This window comes from Prionailurus viverrinus, chromosome B2 (genome assembly GCF_022837055.1).
Source record: "Prionailurus viverrinus isolate Anna chromosome B2, UM_Priviv_1.0, whole genome shotgun sequence".
NCBI lineage: Eukaryota > Metazoa > Chordata > Mammalia > Carnivora > Felidae > Prionailurus > Prionailurus viverrinus.
In genome coordinates this window covers 9,038,722-9,063,251 of record NC_062565.1, presented here as the reverse complement: position 1 = coordinate 9,063,251, position 24,530 = coordinate 9,038,722, and the positions used below count along the sequence as shown (strand labels likewise).

The 24,530-nt window shown below is 42.9% G+C and overlaps 1 protein-coding gene across 3 annotated transcripts in view; it reads right to left on the bottom strand.

Moving 5' to 3' along the window:
• The window catches only part of MBOAT1 (membrane bound O-acyltransferase domain containing 1), a 112,775-nt gene that overhangs the window by 32,068 nt on the left and 56,177 nt on the right, over positions 1-24,530 (bottom strand). For 2 of the 3 annotated variants that reach the window (XR_007152088.1, XM_047858253.1), the window contains exons 2-5: positions 21,381-21,526; positions 20,104-20,181; positions 14,372-14,467; positions 1,359-1,414 (exon numbers count right to left, since the gene is read on the bottom strand). Coding sequence is in view for 2 of the 3 variants with exons in the window: in XM_047858253.1 (XP_047714209.1) it covers positions 1,359-1,414; positions 14,372-14,467; positions 20,104-20,181; positions 21,381-21,526 (376 nt within the window). In the remaining variant the exon portion in view is untranslated. Of the gene's footprint in view, positions 1-1,358; positions 1,415-14,371; positions 14,468-20,103; positions 20,182-21,380; positions 21,527-22,488; positions 22,510-24,530 lie in introns of those variants that run through there. The other variant, XM_047858254.1, reaches the window with a different exon arrangement.

The window sequence follows — 24,530 nt, the reverse complement described above, 5'->3', positions numbered from 1 at the left end:
AAGCCTATTAAAAAAAACAAAAAGGCAGTATTTAAAAAAAAAAATCACACTTTCTTCTAAGATCTCAACAATACATCTCTGGCAATCCTAGAAATTAAATTGATTTTAGTTATTGGTTTATGGTGCTAATATTAGTCTATAACCACTACCAAGTAGACTTTTAGGTACAAAAACATTCAGCAACTCACCCCCGTTTGCCCAGGACTTACCCAGTTTGGGTCCTAAAAGTCTCATGTCCTGGGAAAGCACTCAGTCCTGGGCAAACCAGGACAGATGGTCTCCCTAGAAAGACCCCATCCTTGGTATGAAATTACCCAGTTCTCTACACAGTGATTAAATTGCCAAGTATGAACTCGGAATACCCAGGGTCAAAATGAAATTAAATCGGTTCCCAAGCTTTAAAGAAAAATAAGACTAGCTGACAGAGATTGTAAATCTACTCAACTTGTTGGCACATAAAGAAGCTTCAACCGTCCGAAAGCGTTTGCCAGAGCAGTACAAATCCGTAGAATATACTTTTACTAATTGTACCTGACACCTCTTAAGCCCATATTAAAATCTTCCACCCGGCTGAAAGTGCTGTACTCATCCCCTGGAACCAGGTTTTAATCATGTAAATCACACTTTCTTGGCCATTTGCAGGAAGGGCATGAGCAAAGAAAATGTTCAGTTTTATACAATCAGAAGGTTCTTCCTTCTTCTAGGACAAGGGTCACGCTAATCTCATTAGATAATTTTCCAAGCCAAGCAAAAACAAAAACACTAAGCTAACAAAACAAATTCAGCATGAAAAACGATTAGCCAAGGGCACCTGGGTGGCTCAGTTGGTTGAGCGCCCGACTTTGGTTCAGCTCATGATCTTACGGGTTTGTGACTTCGAGCTCTGCGTCGGGCTCTGTGCTGACGGCTCAGAACCTGGAGCCTGTTTCGGGTTCTGTGTCTCCCCCTCTCTCTGCCCGCCTCACCCCCCACTCACTCTCGCTCTCTCTCAAAAATTAAATAAACATTTTTTTAAAAAGATTAATCAGCCAATACTATTTTTTATTACCTTATGAGCACCTCAGATTAAACCAAAGAAAAAATCAACAGATTTAGAAATGAAGGGCAGAGCGCACCATACATTTAAAATGTGGTATAAACAAACAAACAAAAAAAAATCTTCTCGGTATAAAGACTTCAAATGTAGACGGCAGATTCAGCAGGAAAAGTGGTAAATAATAGCCGAGAAAGTAAAAAGCTTTGATTAAAGAAGCTTGCAAATTTCTGACAAGTTATAATAAGACCTGGACTGTGGATATAGTCTAAACGAAGGTCTCTGTCAGGCTCACTCTCAGAACCAAAAGGAGAGTTCTTCTCACCATCATGAACTTGGAATGCCAAGGTCGTGATCTTCTGTGTGACAATCATCAGAGGCCTAAAAGGAAGACAGAAGATAATCCATTGGCAGAAGGGCCACTAGAAGAAACTTTCATTCTATTTCCCTGAATGGTGGTGTTTTATCCTGAAGGTTATTCAATAAAATACGAACGCACTGGATATGAAGAACACATTTTTTATTTCCTTTCCAAATCACTTTAAGTAAGTAGATACAACAACACTGAACGAGATCACACCAGAAAGCCTCTCTTGCACTGTTACTCAAAGCCTAGAATTCCAGTACCGGCACCGACTACGTTGTCTGGAACTCGTTAAAAATGCAGACTCGTACACTTCGTTCCAGAACCAGAGAATGGAAACCTGCATCTTACCAAGATCTCCAGGGAACTCAGATGCACAGTAACATATGAGCAGCATCAGTTTGGGGGATACCTAAATCCAGTGCCCTGCTTCCGCCTGGATGAGGTACATATTCTGGCTTCTTCATTCTAGTATCTTCTGCCATGTGTTGTTCTAGTAAAGGCAATTCTTGCACGTACTTTTTCCGTAGTAAAAGATTCATTTGTAAAACGCAGCCACCTGTCCATAAACCGTTTAGTGACAAAAATAACACCAATCCTAATCTGAAAAAAGACCTCAAACAAAAACTTGCCTAAGAAGTGGCGTCATGTCAACAAGGATGCCAAGATAATTCAATAGAGGCAAGAACAATTTTCTTAATTAGTGATGGCACAACTAGTCACATAAAAAAAGATACAAAAGTAATTAAAACTGCATCGAATACCTAAATGCAGGCTAAAACCATAAATCTCTTAGAAGGAAACACAGGCATAAATCTTTATGACCTTAGATTGGGTGATGGTTTCTTTTTTTTTAATAATTTTTTGAGACAGAGAGAGAGAGAGAGACAGAGTGTGAGCAGGGGACGGGCAGAGAGAGAGGGAGACAGAATCCAAAACGGTTGCCAGGCTCCAGCTGTCAGCACAGAGCCTGGCGCGAGGCTCAAACTCATGAACCAGGAAATCATGACCTGAGCCGAAGTCAGATGCTTAACCGACTGGGCCACCCAGGTGCCCCTGGGTGATGGTTTCTTAAATGCAACGCCAATAACCTGTAACTTCACAGGTAACAAAAGAAAATTATAGATTAAATGGGTATCATTAAAACTTAAAATCCTGTGCTTCAAATGACACACACCATCAAGAAAGTGAGAAGATAGTTCACAGAATGTTTTGACTACATGCGTAAATCACACATCTGATAAGGGACTTGGCACTAGAATATATAAAGAACTCTTACAACTCAATAAGAATAAGACAGTAATATAATTTAAAAATGGCCAAAGGATCTGCATGGACATTTCTCTAGAAAGGATATACAAATGGTAAGAAGTTGCTCTGGCCGAGGTATAAGCAGATGAAAAGATGCTCAACAATAAACAGCCATCAAAGAAATGCAAATCAAATCATGTACCCCTTCTCAACCACCAGGATGACTAGAATCAAAAAGACAGATAACAAGTATTGGCCAGGAGTTGGAGAACCCTCATACACTGCCAGTGGGAATATTAAATGGTACCTGCTACTTTATTTTTTATTTTTAATGTTTATTTATTTTTGAGACAGAGACAGAGTGTGAGCAGGGGAGGGGCCGAGTGAGAGGGAGACAGACTCTGAAGCAGGCTGCAGGCTCTGAGCTGTCAGCACAGAGCCCGATGCGGGGCTCGAACTCACAAACCATGAGATCATGGCCTGAACCAAGGTCGGACGCTTAACTGACTGAGCCACCCAGGCGCCCTGGTATAAGCTACTTGAGACAGTCTGGCAGTTTCTCAAAAGGTTAAACGTAGAATCGCCATATAACCAAGCAATCCCACGCCTAGGAACATACCCATGAAAAATAAAAATACACTTACACAAAAACTTGGGCACACATGTTCAGAGCGACATTATTCGTAATAGCCCAAAGGGAAATAACCCAAATGTCCACCAACTGATGAATGAGTAAATGAAATGTGGTATGTCTACCCAATAGAGTATTATTCAGCAATTAAAACAGTGAAGTCCTGACACATGCTATAATACAAATGGTCCTTAAAAACATTATGCTAAATGAAAGAAGCCAGACACAAAAGTCATATATTGCACGGTTCCACTGACATGAAATACCTAGGACAGGCAAATCCATAGAGAAAGGAAGTGTTGCCCAAGGCTGGGGCAGTTGGGAGGAAATGAGGACTGAGGGCTAATGCATACCGGTGTCTCTGGGAGGGTGATGAAAATGTCATATAATTAATTATGGTAACGGTTGCACTCTGTAAGTCTACTCTGTGACCACATTCAAAATCACTCAATTGTATTCTTCAAATGTTTTTTTAATCTTTAATTTTCTAAAGTTTATGTATTTATTTTGGAGAAGGTGTGCATGGGCGGGGCAGAGAGAGAGAGGCAGAAAGAGAGAATCCCAAGCAGGCTCCACACTGTCAGCGCTGGGCTCAGGCTCCAATGGTGAGATCATGACCTGAGCTGAAATCAAGAGTCGGACACTTAACTGACCGAGCCAGGCAGGCATCCCTGAATCGTACTCTTGAAATGAGTGAACTGTAGGATATGTGAATTAGATCTCACCAAGAGGAAGTGGAGTTAGAATCCTCCCACATACTCACTCTTCTATGCATGTAAGGAGGCGTGCCATATGCTCTTGCTCAGAAGCCTTCCTGTCTCAACATTTTTCATTGATCCATTTATTTAAACTTATGAGTAGATGAGATGCCAAATTCAGAATGCCCAAGTTATGAGATTTGAGAGTCAAATCCGTAAAGTTACTGACTTAAAAGATGAAACTCAAATACCATCCATGTTGTATTTCAGTCAAAACCCAAAATAGTCCAAGACATGTCTGATGATGATTGGAACTCATGCTTACTTTTTGCAAAAATGCAAAACGCGGCACACACGAGCAACTACAAGTACAGGAAGGACGCAAAAAGGCTCCTTGATGCAGCCAACGAACTTCCGCAGAACAACGAGGCCTTAAAACTTGAGTTGTACTCGGATTTTCCACCGCTGAGAAGTGCGCCTTGTGCTGGGGTTTGCACGCACTCACCAGTAGCAGGCGCTGCCCTTGCATCCATGGGAACCATCCGGTCAACCTGAAATCAAGGTTTGAGTCCAGCGTGGTGGAGGCAGGGCCATTTCTCTTTTGTCCGATAACATTTTTCATGATTAAGAAATAAAAAAGATAAACAGGCCAACTTCTGGGGAAGATGCTAAAATAGGAGGATCCTAAGCTCACCTCATCCCATGGATACAGCCAGACAACAGCCACATCGGTGTAGAGGACCGAAACAAGGACCTGAAGACTGACAGAACTGGGTCACCACAGCTAAACGGAGAGAAGAGGCCACACTGAAAAGAGTAGGAAGTGTGCAAACACGGCTGGGAACCAAACTGACCCATGAGACTATCTGTGGGAAGGAGGGTCACTGCGAGCATGGAGAAGAGCGGACCCCACACCAGACACCGGGAAAATAAATCCCCCTCACATTCTGCTTTGAAAACCACAGTGGCTTAACGCCAGCAGTCCTTAAAACCAGCGGCACGTAACACCTAGAACCTTAAAAACCAGCAGGCTCAGCTCTGGGACAGCTGGAGCTTGATAGGAAACGGAGTACTGGACCCTAAAGAGACAGCATGACAAACAGGCGTGCTGAGATACAGCACAGAAGCAGCAATTTGAAAAATACCTGGGGTATACTGTGGTATACAGGAAGGAGATTTACTAATCTCAGAGCATGTGCTTAAGAGGCAGGGATCTTTAGGAGTCTTCTCCAAACACAAAACAGCTGGCGGGCACCATTTCTCTCCCCTACATCCCTGCCTAAATAGGACACCGGTGGGAACCGGCTCAAATACTCTCCAATTAGCTTGGTAATACCGCACAACCCCCACTCTCCTGCCCCATCTAATCTGCCCTTGGCAGGAGTCCATCCAAAGCAGCCCCACAAGCTGGCATTGTGCAAGCAACTGCCACAGGGGCCAGCGCCACTCTAAGTGACTCCTGCCTTGGGGAGGCAGGTAGAAGAAGATAACCAGACACACCAGTTAGACTCTGGCCCCAGCAGTGGGCTGGGGCAGACATCGGGTCTGACTGCAGACCCCACACACCAACTAGAGCCTGTCAGGGGACAAAACAGGAAGAGCACCCTGCAGTTCAGTGTGACCACAGCTCTGAAAAATTCCTGGTCTGACCTGACTCAAGCCCGAGGTAGCCCAACTGGCCCATTAGACACATAGGGACCAAATCCTGCCCACAACGGGCAAAGAGAGCCATTGCAGACAACTGGTCTGAAGGCAAATGCAGCTCAGTCACAACAATAGGGTGCACTCAACACACAGAGGAAGCAAAACCATAAAGCACCAGGTTCTGGTGAACATGGGACACTGCACTGTAGGGCACTAAGGGACCCATTCTTCATAATGCCACTGCTTTCAACAGCAGGAGACACTGCTGACTTTCCTAGCACAGAGAAACAGACACAGAGAGTTAGACAAAATGAGACAGAGGACTATGTTCCAAATGAAAGAACAGGACAAAAATCACAGCAAGAGAGCCAAATGAAACAGAGGTAAGTAATATGCCTGAGAGAGAACTTAAAGTAATGTTCATAAAGATACTCATGGGACTGGAGAAAAGAGTGGAGGATCTCAGTGATATGTTCAACAAAGAGAAAACATAGAAATGAGCCAATCAGAGATAAAGAACTCAGTAACTAAAATTTATACAGGAAGGAATAAATAGTAGACTAGACTAGAGAAAGCAGAAGAATGGGTCAGTGAACTGGAGGACAGAGTAATGGAAGCAATCAAGCTGAACAGGAGAGAGAAAAAAGAATAATAAAAAATAAGAATAGACTAAGGGAACTCAGTGACACCATAAAACATAAAAACACTCACATTATAGGGGTCCTGGAAGGAGAAGAAAGAGAAGAGGGGGAAGAAAATTTATGTCAAGAAATACTGGGTGAAAACTTTCCTAATCTGGGAAAGGAAACAGAACTCCAAATCCAGGAAGCCAGAGAGCACCACCCAAAAATCAACCCAAGGAGGTCCACACCAAGACATTAAAAATTAAAATGGAAAAACATAGTGGTAAAGAGAAACATTTTACAACAGCAAAAGAAAATTATTACATACACAGAAACCCCACAAGGCTATCAACAGATTTTTCAGCAGAAACTTTGCAGGCCAGAAGGGAGTAGTACAATATATTCAAATGCTGCAAGGAAAAAATCTGCGGTTCAAAATACTCCATCCAGCAAGGTTATCATTCATAATAGAAGGAGAGATAAATAATTCCACAGATAACATCAATAAAATTGATAAACCATTAGCCACACTCATCAAAAAAGAAAGAGAATTCAAATAAACAAAATCAGAATTGAATGAGAAGAAATAACAACCAACACCACAGAAATACAAAGGACTATAACAGAATATTATGAAAAATCATATGTCAACAAAATGGACAACTTAGAAGAAATGGATAAATTACTAGAAACATACAACCTCCCAAAAATGAATCAGGAAGAAATAGGAATTTTGAACAGACCACTTACCAACAATAAAATTGAATCTCAAGTCCAGGACCAGACAGCTTCATAGGTTAATTCCACCAAAGATTTAAAGAAGAGTTAATACCTATTATTCTCAAATAATCCAAAAAAATACAAGAGGAAAGAAAACTTCCAAATTTCTTCTATGAGGCCTGCACTACCTTGATACCAAAATCAGATAAAGTCACTACAAACAAAGAAAAAAAAAAAAAGACACTACAAAAAAAAAGAGAACTACAGGCCAATATCTCTGATAAACACAGATGCAAAAAGCCTCAACAAAATATTAGCAAACTACATCCAACAACATGTTAAAAAAATCATTTACCACAATCAAGTGGCATTTATTCCCAGAATGCAAGGGTAGTTCAATACTCACAAATCCATCAGATCAATAAGAGGATAAAAGTCATGTGATCATTTCAAGATGCAGAAAAAACATTTCACAGAGTACTATATCCATTCATGATAAAAAACTCTTAAACAAAGTAGGCTAAGAGGGAACGTACCTCAACATAATAAAGGCCACATATAAAAAACCCACAACTAACATCATATTCAATGGTGAAAAACTGAGTTTTCCCCCTAAGATCAGGAACAAGCCATGGATGTCCACAAAAGGGTCCTACCACTTTTATTCAACATAATACAGAAGGTCCCAGTCACAGCAATCAGACAAAAAAAAAAAAAAAAAAAAAAAGGAATAAAAGGCATATAAACCAGTAACCAAGATGTAAAACTTCCACTATTTGCATATGTCATGATACCATATATAGAAAACTTGAAAGAGTCTACCAAAAAACTATTTGAACTGATAAGGAAATTCAGGAAGATCGCAGGATCCAAAATCAATGTACAGAAATCCGTTGCATTTCTATACACTAATAATGAAGTAGCAGAAAGAAAATTTAAAAATACAATCCCATTTACAACTGCACCAAAAATAACAGAATACCTAGGAAGAAATTAACCAAGGAGGTGAAAGACCTGTGCTTTGTAAACTATAAAATATTAATGAAAGAAATTGAAGACAACAGAAACAAATGGAAAAATATTCCATGCTCACAGATTGGAAAAACAAATATTGGTAAAATGTCCATACTATCCAAAGCAATCCAGAGATTTACTGTACTCCCTATCAAAATACCAACATTTTCACAGAACTAGAATAAAGAATCTAAAATTTGTGTGGAACCACAAAAGGACCTAAATTTCAAAGAGAAATCTTGAAAAAAGAAAAAGCTGGAGGTATCACTATTCTAGACTTCAAGTTATATTACTAAGCTGTAATAATCAAAATAGTACGGTACTGCCACAAAAATAGACACATATTTCAATAGAACACAAAGGAGCCCAGAAGAAACCCGCAATTTTATGTTCAATTAATCTTTGAGAAAAGAAGAAAGAATATGCAATGGGAAAAAGTCTCTTCAGCAACTGGTGTTGGGAAAACTGGAGAGCTACATCCAAAAGAATGACACTGGACCATTTTCTCACATCATACACAAAAATAAACTCAAAATGAATTAAAGACCTAAATATGAGACCCAAAACCATCAAAATCCTAGAAGAGAGTACAGGCAGTAATTTCTGTGACATTTTTCTAGACAGGTCTCCTGAGGCAAGGGAAACAAAAGCAAAAATAAACTAGTGGGACTATATCAAAATAAAAAGCTTCTTCACAGCGAAGGAAACCATCACCAAAACTAAAAGACAACCTACAGAATGGCAGAGAATATTTTCAAATGACATATCCAATAAAGGGTTAATATCCAAAACGTATAAAGAACGGATACAACGCCACACCCAAAAAACAAATAACCCAATTAAAAATGGGCAAAAGACACGAACAGACATTTCTCCACAGAAGACGTGCAGATGGCCAACAGACACATAAAATGATGCTCAAAATCACTCATCATCAGGGAAATGCAAATCAAAACCACAATGAAATATCACTTCACACTTATGAACGTGGCTAAAATCCAAAACACAAGAAATAACAAGTGTTGCCGAGGATGTGAAAAAAAAAGGAACCCTAGTGCACTATCGGTGGGAATGCAAACTGGTGCAGCCACTGTGGAAAATCATATGGAGGTTCCTCAAAAAGTGAAAAGTAAAATTACCATATGATCCAGGAATTCAACTACTAGGTATTTAACCAAGGAATGTAAAAACACTAATTCAAAACAATATATGCACCCCTGTTTATTGCAGAATTATTTACCATGGCCAAAATATTAAAGCAGCCCAGCGTCCATCAATAGATGAATGAATAAAGAAGATGTGGTATGTACATATACATGCAATGGAATATTGCTCAGCTAGAAGAACGAATGAAATCTTGCCATTTGCAACAACATGGATGGATCTAGGGAGTATAATGCTAAGTGAAATAAGTCAGTCAGAAAAAGACAAATACCGTATGACCTCACTCCTATTTGGACTTTAAGAAAGAAAACAAACGAACAAAAACTTAAAAAGAGACAAACAAAAAACAGACCCTTAAGTACAAAGAACAAACTGATGGTTATCAGAGGGAGGTGGGTGTGGGGACGGGTAAAATAGGTGAAGGAAATTAAGACTATACTAATCATGATAAGCCCAGAGTAATGTATAAAATTATTGATTCAGTATACTGTACACCTGAAACTAATATGACACTCTACGTTAATTATACTGAAATTTTAAAAGTCAACAGAAGGAAAAATTTATACATGTATAAGGAAAGAAAATCACTTTTTTTTCTGATTATGGTTCCAATTTGGAGACAGACATATAGGGAAAAATGAATAAGGGAAAACAGGCAGATGGAGATGTGATTAGGGTAGAAAGAACAATGCCACTCCCTCCAACACACACACACACACACACACACACACGCGCGCACGCGCGCACACACACACACACACACACACACACACACACACACACACACAGAAAATCAGTGACTTCCTACAAACTCCGGGCAATTTACCAGAAGTGGTACCCATTCGTCCATGTCTATTTTCCATATCAACTCCCACCAGAAAATAACCTGTCTTCTAAAACATTAAACAGAAACTCAATTTTGAACAACATTCCAACAAAACCTACCTAGTTTACCTCACTCTTTGGAGCTAAGGTGGTTAAGTTCTCTGTCCTGGAAAAACTGAGATGGGGCAATGATATAAAGTTAGCTGGCCAGCATCACGCCAGATCTGACATTCAAGCATCTTATTTCCTCCAACAGGTAATTTTAGATCCAAAAGAGTGTATTTTGCATTTTCATTACTCTTTTCTTTATAATAAAAGTCCTCTTTTATTGTAATATTGTAATACTAATATATTAGGAAAGCAAAGAGTCAGGCAAGCCTAAGTTAGACAGGGTGGGAGAATAGGAATATGACAAACTTTCAATCAACGGCAACCTAGGCTGGGACTGCCATCTTGTACAACCAGGGGCTCCAAATGCAACGTGAACTATGCAACTAGTAGCCTTAACTCAGCAGCTGAGGAGCACAGGAGGCTCGGACAGTACTCCCTCATCTCTGTTGCTTCTGCCCCACTGGTAACCCCCACTCCCTGGATTACCAAAGAAGGAGGTGATGATATGACAACTTCAGTAGAATGTTACCAAACTCCTATCAACTCTTCCAGCATCAGGAAGAATATGGAGGGCTCCAGAAGTCACAGCAAACAAAACAGATGGTTCCATCAGCTCCCCAGGACTACAACCAAGGGTAGCGGGAACTCTTCTCCACTTAGTTCAAAGTTCACCGAGTATCTGTTGGGAACCATCCAGTGGTCAATCAGAGTAGAATAGGCTTACCCTTCACATTAATCTTTCCAAAGTTGTAATCTCCACACTCTCGCACTCAACAATAACAGAATCATCAGTTCTCCATTCTGATAGGCACCCACCAAATATACTTACTTGGTAGAATTTATACTCATGTCTGGGAATTAAATTCCAAGTGACTATACTAGTTATCAAAGAGCTGACAGAAGCCCGAAGAAGCACGAAATAAGCAAATCTCCCTGCAGACATCACTTCTTTGCCCATATTATAAAACCCAATTATTTGCACATACTGAGTCGGTCAGGTGGAGGGGCCAGGACGTCATAAACCAAGAGAAGAAAACATTTCCCAGACAAATGATCATCTCTAGCAGCAAGGGGTGCAGACAAGTGATATTTCTATTATGCCCCAGTAAGGTAAAAGGAACACAAAGGCTATTGTTCTACTCCTCTAGACCATTTCACCATAATATGCATGCATATGCATACTTGCAAATATATTTAAGTATTATTTATGATTTCTCATTATAATCATATAAAAGAATAAAACAATTATTAAAATCACCAATAAAGACCTCCCAACAGAACTACTGTCTCAGCATTTTGATTATTTCCTTCCAGGCCTTAGTACGCATGTCCACGTTCATAAAAATGGGAATCTTTTTTTTTCTTTTATTTTTGAATGTTTATTTTTATTTTGAGAAAGAGCACCAGCAGGGGAGGGGCAGAGAGGGGAAGACAGAATCCCAAGCAGGCTCCATGCTGTTAGCACAGAACCCGAGGTGGGGCTTGATCCCATGAACTGTGAGACCATGACCTGAGCCAAAACCAAGAGTCAGATGCTTAACTGACTGAGCGACCCAGGCAGGGACTGAGCGCCCCTAAAAGTGGGAGTCTTAAGTCACGTATTAGTTTTGTGGATTTGATTTTCCATTGTATTGTAAGCATTTTCCAGTGTCCTTAAACATTCTTTGAAGACAACATTTTCAGTGGACACGTATTAGTACCATGATTTAATCATTCACCTCTTTTGGACCATTTAGGATGCTAACAGCTTTTCACTATTGACAACAGCTGAACACCCTTAGGAATACATTTGATTTCCTTAAGGTGATTCAATTCCTAGGAATTTCTCCTATCATAGAATATGAGCTTAAAAAAAAAAATTCCTGCTTGAAATTTTATGGCTAAATTGCCTTCCAGAAGGGGACGGTACCAATTTGTACTCCCACTATCAGTGTATAAGCGTTCTTGTTTCAGACTGTTCTCAAAAACACACGGGCAACTCAAATTGCCAACATGATGGGAGAGCAATTAGCTGCCTGAATCGGCCGAGCCTGCAAAGAGGAAATGAGGGTTCTTCTTTCTGCTTCCCTCAGAAATATCCATTTGTACCCTTCTGGGAGCAAGACAGAAGAATGAGCTCACTTCCACACACTTCAAAGGAATCAAGTACCCGCTTTATTACCAGCCAACTGTTGAGCGTCCTGCAGGGGAACAGTAAATGTTCTGGTATTTTTAACAGCCCACATTCACAGAGAAAACACAAGGATATTCGCCACTAATAAAAGCGTGTCGTCTGTGGTATCCTCGCCATTAACAACAGTCCAGCCCACAAAAACCTGATTACTTTCAGAAAGTCAAATAAAATGCCACGCCCCAGAATAATTTAAAGTATGAGTTTAGCTGTTACTCCCAAGTTAAAAACATATACATGTTGTTTGGCACAAATGCTGATCTCCTCTAATCCCACTCAATTCCTGTCTGTGCTCTTATCCTAAAGACGTTTATAGGGGTGCCTGAGTGGCTCAGTTAAGGTGTCAGCTCAGGTCATGATCTCACAGTCCCTGGGTTCAAGCCCCGGGTCGGGCTCTGACAGTGTGGAGCCTGTTTGGGATTCTCTGTCTCCCTCTCTCTCTGCCCCTCTTCTACTCATGGCCATGCACTTACACTCCCTCTCTCTCTCTCTCCCAAAAAAAAAAAAAAAAAAAAATTAAACAAAGATGTAATAAAGTATGTTAAGCTCTTCAGTTTGGAAGCATGCTACAAAGGGAACAGCTATCTCGTTAGGCTGTTTTAAAACACCAGGTTCAACTTCAAGACAGAACTTTAGGAGCACCTGGGTGGCTCAGTCAGTTGAGCATCCGACTTCGGCTCAGGTCATGATCTCACGGTTCACGGGTTCGAGCCCTGCATCAGGCTCTGTGCTGACAGCTCGGAGCCTGGAGCCTGCTTCGGCTTGTGTCTCCCTCTCTCTGCCCCTTCCCCGCTCATGTGCTCTCTCGCTCTCTCCCTCTCTCTCAAAAATAAACATTAAAATAAATTAAAAATTACGTTTAATGCTGTAACTTCCTGGCTGTATCATTATCTTTGTTGCTCCCGTATTTTCCACATGTTGCTAACGTGTCATTAAAAAGTAAAAAGTTGTGAACTTGTTTCAGAAAAACTCAACAACAACCGTGCTCCACAACATACAGGGAGGGAAATGCAGAAAGGAGACAAGTCAGAGAGAAACGTAAAATCCCAGGAACCCAAGGATAAGAAGAACCAATGCATGAAAGACCAAACCACAGTCACAGAAACTTCAGGACACCGGTCTTTGTGGCCAAAACCAACACTTCTGGCTTCCCGAGCCTCTTCAAGGTGGGACAGTTAAGTCGCAAAATTTGCAAAGTTCGCAGAACTGAGCTGTGAGTTGCAACACCTTTATTTCACTACCTCCCCTCCAATAACTCATGAAAGGAAGTGCAATTCAACCGGAGGGGAGACCCCAGGCTCTGCCTGACCTCACGCTGCTGCAGAGAACAGACCCAAATTCCCCAGGAAGGAACATGGTGAATATATAATGTGTTAGGAGGAATCACCCTGCTTCAGTGGCCGTTCCTCAAGATTCATAAACAGCTGTTCCTAAACAAACAGCGACAGAGTATAGAATTTTCACTTATCTGCCCACAGTCATCACCAGGTGACCATCAGGAGAGGGGTGGCCCAGCAGGTTAAGGCCAAGAAAAAACTTTTGCAGCCCAGCGTGGAGACCCTTGCTGTGCTGGGTATTACCTTCAAGTCACTAGAAGCCTAGGGAATCTGGGGGAAGGGTCAGGACGGGAACCATTTATCAGCTGGGAGCGAAAATTTTCTGTATTATTAATTAGTAGGAGATAAACACCAAGTCCATGTTAAGAGCATTGTACCAGAGGACTGGAAACGTTTCCTTTAAAGAGGAAGACAGTAAATACTGTAGGTTTTGCAGGCGACATGGTTTTGTCATGACTATGCAACTCCACCGCTGTAGTGCAAGAGAGGCCAGAGACAACACGTAATGACCCGGTGCCCAGTTGTGTTCCATTGAGACTCTACAGAAACAAGCGGCAGGACAGACATGGCCCACGGGCCATCGGCTGCCACCCCAACCTTACAACACAGCAGGGCCAACAGTCCTGCAGAGCAATCAAACCTTCAGCCCCAACCTCATTAGCACAGTCTTACCAACCGACTGAACCAGCACCAAGGAGTCTCCTGTGCAGCCTTGATCTTTACAGACCCCGAGAGACGGAGTGCAAGTCTGCAGTCGGGCCCTCCCCCCCAAATTAATACACTCACCCAGAAAAGTCTGTAGTGAGAATTCCATAGTGGAAGATGTATATCCGGCTGATGTGGCATATTGTAAGGTATCCCATTGCTACAAAGAAGGAGTATCTGAAAGCAGAAGAGAGAAGATCGGATGATTACGCGTGGCAGTAACACGATCGGCTTTCTCCTCTTCCTCTCCCTCCCTCCCCACATATCGTCAGTCACAAAGTCCTCTCTGCTTGTCTGCAACCCAGCTGATCCCCTCCGCTCACTTTTGCATTTCTGCCTGGGACCCTTCATCTTTTCTTACCTGCACACAGCACCATGGAGTCACCCAGAGGGCTTTACAAATTGCCGATGCCTGGGCCTCACCCCTGCTATTCTGGCTTAACTGGTACAGGATACACCCAGCAGGTGTTAATTTCATCGTGCAGCCAGAGCTGCGAAGCAAGAACCTGCAAGATCTTGCGCTCAGATTCTCCTCCTCAGAAACCATCGTGCCTACACAACGATCTTTGTAAAATACAAACCGAACCAGCATGATGCCGCCGACCCCTCCCTTCCTGAAATACTTTGTTCTCTTGGCTTCTCTTCTCCGTGACTGCTTCCCGCCTCTCTGGTTAATGCTTCCAAGGTTCTTGCTCAGCTTGTCTTCCTCCACTTACTCCTTAGGTGTGAGCATTCCCAGTGCCCTGCTGGGCACACCCCTGCCCAAGCCTGAGGCTTCAGTTACCACACACCAAGATCACGGCCTGGCTTCCTTCCGACACCTGCCACGACCACCGGGGTACGAACCAGCAACACAAAGACAGACACACACACACACACACAAACACACACACACACACACACACACACACACGTGCATCATTCAGAACATTCATCAATTTGTAATCACACATACGTGACATTAAAGAACAAAAATTCAACTGAGTAAACTTTGAAGATCGAATTATCTTTATTAAGCGATTTGTTGACCTGGCTGCACCCCACTTAGCAAATAGAGGGGTGCTCCGAGGAGTTGCACAAAATGGAAGGTTTTTACAGGAAGGAGGGTGGCACAGGGAGATGACTAGGAAAAGAAGGGATTGTTTCAGGCAAGGCCACTTTCTCTTAGGAGGAAGGGTCTCCTCACGCAGATGACCTCATGTTCCCTTTGGGGGATGGAGAGGGCCCATGGGATAGACTCCAGAGGCCAACAGTGCTGACCAGAAAATTCCTGGCTGACTGGTTAAGACTTACATTTCTGGGGCAGTTTGAAACTGCCCTAAGCCCTAGTTTGGTGAGTTGGCCTACGTGACTCCATTTTGGGTCTGTGGTCTTCTTTTTCATCATGATCATCAAATTAACTGTTGTCTCCCTTACTAGACCATGAAGGCAAGAACGTCTTGTGTGTTTCACTCACAAGAGTGGCCTCCTGGGTGCTAAGTGAACAAAAACCAAATAAATATTATTTGTCTTAAAAGTCTCCAATGGCTCCCACTGTCCAGTCACATCAAAACTCCTAAACGCAGCAGGCGATGTGCTCCTGGACGGAGCTCTACCTTTCCCTCGTGGACTCCTCTCTGAGCACACCCCACGTCCACTTATGCTCAGACGACACCGGCCGCTCTCTCTCCACAATTACAGCTCCAGGCCAGATGTCTTCTGCACACCCCTTCCTCTGCCTGCAACTCCCTCCTCCGTCCTCCAGCCTACCTAGGAACTGTCTAATTACCAGGTAAGGCCGGGCTCCGGGTCAGTTCCCCCCCCCCCCCCCCCCCGCACCGGCTTGCTCCACCCCTCCCCTCCTACCCCCAGCACAATTCACTGTTCCGCTCCTGGTATATCTCCAGTGCTCCATGCCAACCTCATCATTATGATGCTGAAATTATATGCATGTGTCTGTTACGCCAACTCACCATGACCTGGAGCACCCCAACCCTTGGCCATAGAGGGGGTTCATGTATGGTTAGCTGAAAGGCACTGAAAGGAGCACATTCAACATTTTAAATGGTGCAGGAGCCCATTAGAAACAGACATAAATTTAGAAGGTATAACACTGAAACATGGGTCATAAAACAGAGATGAAGCATATTCTCAAATTATATTGAAATTCATGAGTTCATGTTAAAATAACTCATGGAGACCGAATGGTGAGGGAAGAATCATAAAAATGCACTTGGTAGCAAGAGAGAGCCAGCTAGTGGGCGTGAAGCAGTTCTGTAAACTCTAAAGCACTACATAACTTTACGTTCTCTTTGCAAACAAAGACGTCCTGACACAAAATAAGACTTTCCCTGCCTCGGGTTCATCCTTAACCCTTTCCCAAACAGAAAGACGATGAACAAAGCAGGACTGAGAGAAAACAACTCCCTGAAGGGCTGAGCAGAAGCAGAATGGTGCTAGTTAGGCCCTTCTGCCTCCAGCCTCTGTGTTCTCTCTCCAGCCAGTTCGTGAAGGTCAAGGCAAAAGCACGAGGCAGATACAAAAGACAAATTCTCCCACGGCCCCCTTGAATGCAACCATACCTGCTTCCTCTTTCTCCTTCACAAGAGCTAGACCCATACCTTCCCCTGCCCCCCAGCCCAGCGAAGAAAGGGACTTCAGCTCAGTAGTTATAACAAGTACTGTGTCCCGAGACAACAGCACAATGCATTCATGCTCTGGACGCACCTGAAAAATCTAAGGAATCCAGGAGTGGTAGAGAGACTACGCATCATGTTCTGGAGACAGACCAACAGGACTTCAAAGCCCAGCAATGGCAAAGCTAATGTGGGAAGTTTAAATACTAGCTATTTTTTGAAGGAAGGATGTGGCAGAGACTGGGGCATGAGTGATGGTAACATTCCCCTGCTGACCTGGGTGGTGGTAACATGGATGTATTCATTTATGAAAATTCCCTATCTGTATACCTATTTACCTCTCTGAGCATTCATTTCTTCAACCTGTGGGGAGGGGGGGAGTCTGTATCCCAATTAATTGTCCTAGAGAGAATATATTTGTAATAATGACGTGAAGTATTAAATATATTACATGATATACTAAGTAAGAGTTTATAGATTCAAAATAATGAAACAGAACTATTTTCTGTAATGTTTTTGTTCTTATTTATGAGAGAGAGAGCGAGAGCATGAGCAGGGGAGGGGCAAAGAGGGGGAGGGCACGGACAGAGGATCAGAAGCAGGCTGTGCACTGATAGCAGGGAGCCCGACGCGGGGCTCAAACTCACAAACTGTGAGATCATGGCCTGAGCCGAAGTCGGACGCTCAACCGACTGAGCCACCCACACACCCTGAAACATATCTATTTAAAAGAGCATGGCTTGGCACCTGGCACAAAGCAGGTACCCCAAAATTGGCAACTTATCATCATGTTCTCACAGAGGCGGTCTATCCTAGGAGATACAAACTATATTCTGCTCCAGTCGGTCTGGATATGATCAATTAACACCTGTGATTTCTGCCCAACACAGTGGCTTAGGAAGGAAACAGTTGGCACCCCAAGAAATCTGTAGACAAAGAGAAAACAGTATGTCTAGAAATCGGTTAACTCCCCATAGCGGCAAAGCCTGACCCTCCCCGACTCTCCCCAGCCATGTGACGGAACTCTTGTAACTGGCTCGGCAAGGGGAAGAAAACGATTCACAAAGAATCACGAAACCCTGATCCTGAAGAAACCTTAAGTTCAAACTATCACACACGCCACATTTTATAGGTGGGAAATCTGATGTACAGAGAGGCTGCATGACCCTTCTGAACTCACACTGCCAGAGAGAGCCAGATTTCCAGTCTCATGTTCTTTCCCTGCATCAATAGGAAGCAATTTCCCTCCGTCAGGAACCATGAACCACTCCCTCCTTCCGCAGTCCTGGCAAAGAAAGAGCTTGTGCTGGAGTCCTTTTTGGTCTTATGACCCGGGCCTCTGCTACCACAATATTACTGTGGTGGGACAGACACAGCCTGTCCGTAAACTGCTCGGCTCAGCCAAGGCTGGAGTGTTCCATTCCTGGCCAGAGGCTGACACTGGGCCCCGCACAGAACAAGCATGTGCATGCAGGTTCTTGACTCTCTGAAAAATGGTCCACACCGATCGGGATCACACGAGTGTGGAGAGAGCTGACAAATCACAATTTGTAAGGTAGTTAAAAATATGCTACAGAGATATACCCAATTCTTACTAACTGTTGAATGGCTTCCAAACTCAAGTTTGGGGAAAGCCAGACATTTTCACCGCCCACTGACAACGGCATTTTGTCATAATATGGAGCATTCCCAAAGCCCATTCTTACCAAATCAGAAATACAGATTTCCTATTTCCCTTCTGAAGGAGTGACACTATCCCTTTCAAGGAGGGCATTCAGAAGGAAGAGGATGGCCATTCAATTTTTCAGAACTCATCCAGACACTAAGTTGGGTGAAAATAAAATTTTAAAGCATACAAAAGTATTTTCCCTTAAAATTTTTTTCCCTCGGAAACAGGAAATTTATCGTAAGTAATTTACAAGATTATACATTAAAAAGTGAAATTTCAATGATTTGCAGAAGGAAAACTATTGTGCTAATAGTCTTATTAATCAGAGTTTTCAGGGAGCCTGGGTGGCTCACTTGGTTGAGCCTCTAGGGCTCAGAGACTCTTGATTTCAGCTCAGATCACGATCTCAGGCTCATGAGATCGAGCCCTGTGTTGGGCTCTACACTGGGCTCTATGCTGGGCATGGAACTTGCTTGAGATTCTCTCTCCCTCTCCCTCTGCCCCACCCCCACTTGCACATGAACTCTCTCTCTCTCTCTCTCTCTATTCTCTCTCTAAAAAAAAAAATCAAAGAGCTTTCTGAAACTAAAATAAGGCATCTGCTTTTTCAGGGAAGCCATCAGAAAAGAACTTACAACAGGACAAATGTCTTTTCAAAGGTATTCATTCATTCCGTAAATATTTATGGAGACTTTACTTGTGACAAATACCGTTCTAGGCTCTGTGGACACAACAGTGGACTGTGTTTTCACGTTTCAGTGTTACAGAAAGACAGAACGAATGCTGGGGTTTCACAAAGACCACAGGAAACACAGACAATGCTAAACAGATACCCAGGTGTCTGAATCGATTATCCAAGCACGTTGCCTTCAAGGCAGAATTAAGTTACTTCTCTACTTTCAAATCAAAATAGCACAGTAAGAATATTTCTTCCTCTTTTGACCGTTTTAGTATACATATTTGAAGTACACAAAGTTTTGACACGGGTCCACGCCTGGAAAGCCACAGCCAAATTCAAGATAACAGACATATCCGTCACCCCCCAAGTGTCTTCCTGCCTCTCCGATCCCTGTCACATCTCCCTGTGCCGCCCCACCCCGGGGAGCCTCTGATCTGTTCTCTGTCACTTCAGATTAGTCTGCATTTTCAAGAATAGAAATGTGTGTGGCTTCCTTCCTTCAGCACATTTACTTTGAAGATTCATCCATACCATCGTGTGCTATTAATCCTTCGTTCCCTTTTCCTGCTGAGTAGTATTCCACTGCGGTGACCATCTGGGCGGTTTCCAATTTGTGGCTACCATACAGCTGCTGCTCTTCTGACACGAGGGGCTTGCCACCCTTTTCACAAAGCTTCCTCTGACTGCTCCCAGCACTTAGGGCCCCCATGTCTCCTTCTGATATCCCAGAGAACTTAGGATACGCCACTTGTGACGGGCACGTGGGGCAAGTGCCCCTTGACCCTAGAAACACATTTCACAGGTCATGGGAAAAAACCTCACCTTGCACGGCTCACTCCCAGAATCTTACCTGTGGATAGTGGATACGCTTGCCGTGACCATGATCCCGTAGCACATTAACACCAGCACAAAAAGATGCACAGAGTACCTTTAAGACATCAGGGAGAGAGAAGGAGGAGCGTTGAGTATATTCCAAATGAACATGCCTACTGGACACGCACACTGTGCTCCGCCTATGCCCCCACCAGAAAGCACATGATCTGCTAAGTCATGTTTATGCAACAGAAAATACATCAAAGAGTTTTGCTCTGTGTGATTAAGGTACTAGACTAGATCTTGAAGCAGCAGGAGGAAGTCATGACACAGTCTGTCACCTGTGGTGCCAGTAATGTCAGGATCCATAAATGGAAGGCTTGCACTTTGGCACACATACAACTGAGAGTCCAGAAGAGTTCTTTCTCTCTTTAGAACTTTTTTTTTTTTTTTTAATTTTAAAGCACCAGGACCAAAACTGATCCTCACCAGATACCAAGACTTTTACCTGGTAGTTGATTCAACATACTCATCATCTTTTCTCAAATTTTTACTGAAGGAAGAACAGCAGTATTATAGTATCCTGAATGAATTCACAAAAGTCCTTAAGTTGTATTTCTCGAAATGTTGGTTCCTAAAACTCTTTCCCCGAGAAGTGCCACTCCCAGGGTACTTGGCCAGCTTATCTGGTAGAGAAAAGAGTCATCCGCAGGCTCTCGCTGTTGAGCAACGACTCACACTTCCTAAGACCAGCACTAAAACTCTTCTACTTTACGCACAGGACTAACATCAATTATTATTGTCATGCAAGAAAAACACCAATATCTACAACAGGTAAGAAAGGTTCCTCATCCGGAAAATGAAACCTTATAGCATTCCACTTGCTTGACCCAGGGTAACATCAATGGAAGCACAATTTCTAGAAAAAATTCACCGAACTGACTTCTAATGGATAGTCAGTTTATTGGTTCTAGGTTCTTTACAATAAATGAGATTCCTAGAATATACAATAGTAGTGTGTGTGTATGTGTGTGTGTATACACATGTAATTGTGTATGTGTGTGTATATATATGTATGTGTATATATATATATGTGTGCATATATATATGCGTGTTTATATATATGTGTGTATATATATGCGTGTGTTTATATATGTATATATGTATATATATCTATTAAAAAAACAATAGGAGTATATATATATATTTTTTACAATAGGAGTATATATTTCATTTCCTGCCTGGGAAATGCCAAGAATGTTGCCCCAACACACCCAAATGATAAATACTAGAATTTCTGAGGCTCATACTCACCAGCCAAAACAAAAGATGACAAAATAGATGCCAAAAATGGTGGCAAATGCGTGCCGGACATCGGGACTGGTTTTACCAGGACTTAAGTAGATGCGGAACCAGAAAGCGGCGAACAGGGCAAAGAGCTGACATGCTACAAAATTCACCTGTTTGGGGGGAAGAGAGAGAGAGAGACTCAAAACCTTTATTTATCCTTCTGCCTGTGTGCGAATTCTCTCCGGTCTTTTTGGATTTCCGCATCTGGGTGCATCTGCAACTTGGACTTTTTCCTCAGCACAGTGTTTGTTTAGAAAAGGTTCAGGAGACTGACCGGGTAACCAGGCACTCATCTGATGTGAGAAGTGAGAAACCTGAGTTTCGTTCTCAAATTTTTTTTCATTTTTTATATACATATAATTTGTCAAGTTAGCCACCATACCATATAGTGTATACAGTAGGCTCTTGATTCTGGGGGTAGATTTCACGTCTAATTTTTCAAGACTAGCCAAGCTTGCTTTCTCACCCACAACACAGAGGGCTTTTCAATGTAGAGGGCCTGTGAGGTCAGTTTGCCGGGTCTCTTTCCACCGCATCCCCAGCGCTATCCTAAGATAAAGCACGTGTTCTGTAAGAGGCACAAATGAACTAAATCCGTGACGCGTCCCTCATGAAATACCTGAGAAACTAAAGGCTTCTCTCCAAAGTCATCATCAACTGTTTGACTCTAATTTTTCTCATTTTAACTTAACACCAAATGAAAAAAATAAAATAAAAACACATGAACACCAAATGAACAAGAGGACAGCTCAAGTTCAAGGACTGGCACTAAAAAGCCACACACAAAAAAGAAACACCCCCACCTTACACTTCCAACGCCACCCTATCCAATTATTTAAAATAGGCAACAAATTTCCTTAGAAAAGTCTCATTCATCTATCTCTCAAAAATATAAAATAACTCCCTGATACCCCGGGGAAAGACCGGCTGATGTAACACAAAACCCAAATGCATCAAGTGATGTAACCATTAATTACAACAGGAAGAGCGGTTCAAACTTTTCAGAGTGTTCGGAGGGAAAACTTAGCTTCTAGAAGACACTTAACGGAAAAAGGATCGAGGATATAAATACCTGAATAGAGCCTCAAATTCAGCCTCCACAGTTTCTCACACGACAAAAAACTGTAGCTGCTGGTGAAATTCATTAGGGCTGTCTCCCGGCGGGGGCGGAGGCAGCAACATTAGCTCCTCCTGAGCTCACTTTGTTTTCCCGATAAAAACCAAGATGACTTGGGGCCCCTGGTAATTCACAGGAAGACTTTTCAGAGAATCTTCTGTTTCGTTTTGGAAAACTGTGCTGAGTTTCCCCTCTGTTTGGAGACCACTCTTCGCGGACCTTTCCAAACACCGATCCCCGCTACTGCCTGCCCTGGCTTTCTACCCTGGAAGACAGAGAGGAGGTGAACCGTGATTCTGGTCTGCATGACGCGGTCCTATCATTTCGTGTAGCCTAAACACGCCACCGCCAACTCTCTCTCTCTCACACACACACAATGGAGAGAAGAATAATCACCTTAGTGAGGGTCCAAATGTAAAAGAATTGGCAACTGGAAAGTCAAAGTTATGATCATCTGTAGGTGATCAATCACACGTTCTTTCATTCTCTCGGCCACAGCAGAATACGGTCCCCCAGGCAGCAGAGCAGCTCAGGGGAAATTGGTTCCATTCCTTGAGGTTTGCCGGTAATTACCGAGCACCCCTGCACGTGAGGAATGATCCAAAGGGTAGATCGTGTTCTCACGTGCAGTCACGGGACCAGCAGCCGCAGCTGGAAAACCATCAGAAATGCAAATTCTCGGGGCACCTGGGTGGCTCAGCCGGTTCGGCGTCCAACTTAGGCTCAGGTCATGATCTCGGAAAAATTTTTTAGAAAAGAAATGCAAACTCTCGTGCCCCACCTGAGACTTAACTAAATTAGACCTTCCCAAGGTGGGTCCAGCAATCTGTGCTTTAACAGCCCCCCAAGAAATGGGGGTGCACAGTCACTTTGAGAAGCCCTGGGATACAGGAGAAAGGAGGCACGCTGCCTGCCTAGCAGACCTTATACTCTGAGAAAGGAACACAAGAACCCACAAGTAATTGTAAAGTAACATTAACATGGCTCGAAGTTAGTACATGATTATTATTCTCTTACGTTACACCCTCTTTAGATCCGAAGTAAATAATGAGAAGTTTCACAGTTAAGGAGGGATGAGACTCAGGCTGACAACTAGGAAAAAAACTGTTGAACTAGGTAAAAACTGAGGCGCGGGAGCAGTTAAAGACATGAAAAATACTGCTGCCTGGGGCACCTGGGTGGTGCAGTTAAGTGTCAGGCTTCGGCTCAGGTCATGATCTCGCGGTTCGTGAGTCTGATTGAGCCCCGCGTCGGGCTCTGTACTGACAGTGTGGAGCCTGCTTAGGATTCTCTCTCTCTTTCTTCCTCTCTTTCTCTCAAAATAAATTAAAAAACGTTAAAAAAAATACTGCTGCCTGGATCCTATCCCCAACCATTCTGACATAACTGGCCTGACATCAGGACTTTCCAAGGCGTTCAGGTGGTTCTGATATTCAGGCAAGATGGAAAGCACCTGGTTTAGAAGTATAATAAGAAAGACCCTCAGAGGCACCCAGGAGGAACTAGACTTTCTCATAAAGAAGAAAAGCACAAATAAACGAGAAGGAGATTGGTGAAGGTCGTGCGGCAGGGATGAGACAACAGATTTAAGCTCAATGGTCGTCACTCAGCCGGCCCAGGCATCCTCAGCCTGCTGAGAGTCTCATCAGCTTGGCTTGTCTTAAGGAAGGTGGGTCCTTCTAACCCACCTCCAAGGAAGAATAAGGGTCACTGTGGGGAAACTACCTCTGATCTCGTCACCCTCGTGATCGATAAGGAGGAAACAAAGACTCACTGGGCCACTGAAGCAATCTGCCCTTTTTCAGCCACCATGATCTCAGGTGTAACGAACTGGATATCCTAGTTCTGACTCTCGGGTGTCAGCTGGGTGAGCTTTGGTAATTCATTGATTAATTCTACAAACATTGACTGGCTGGTGCTCTATGCCAGATACTGGGTACAGCGGGCAAGATATTGTCACTACCAGCAAGTTAAGAAAAGAAGACGCACATGCTCTG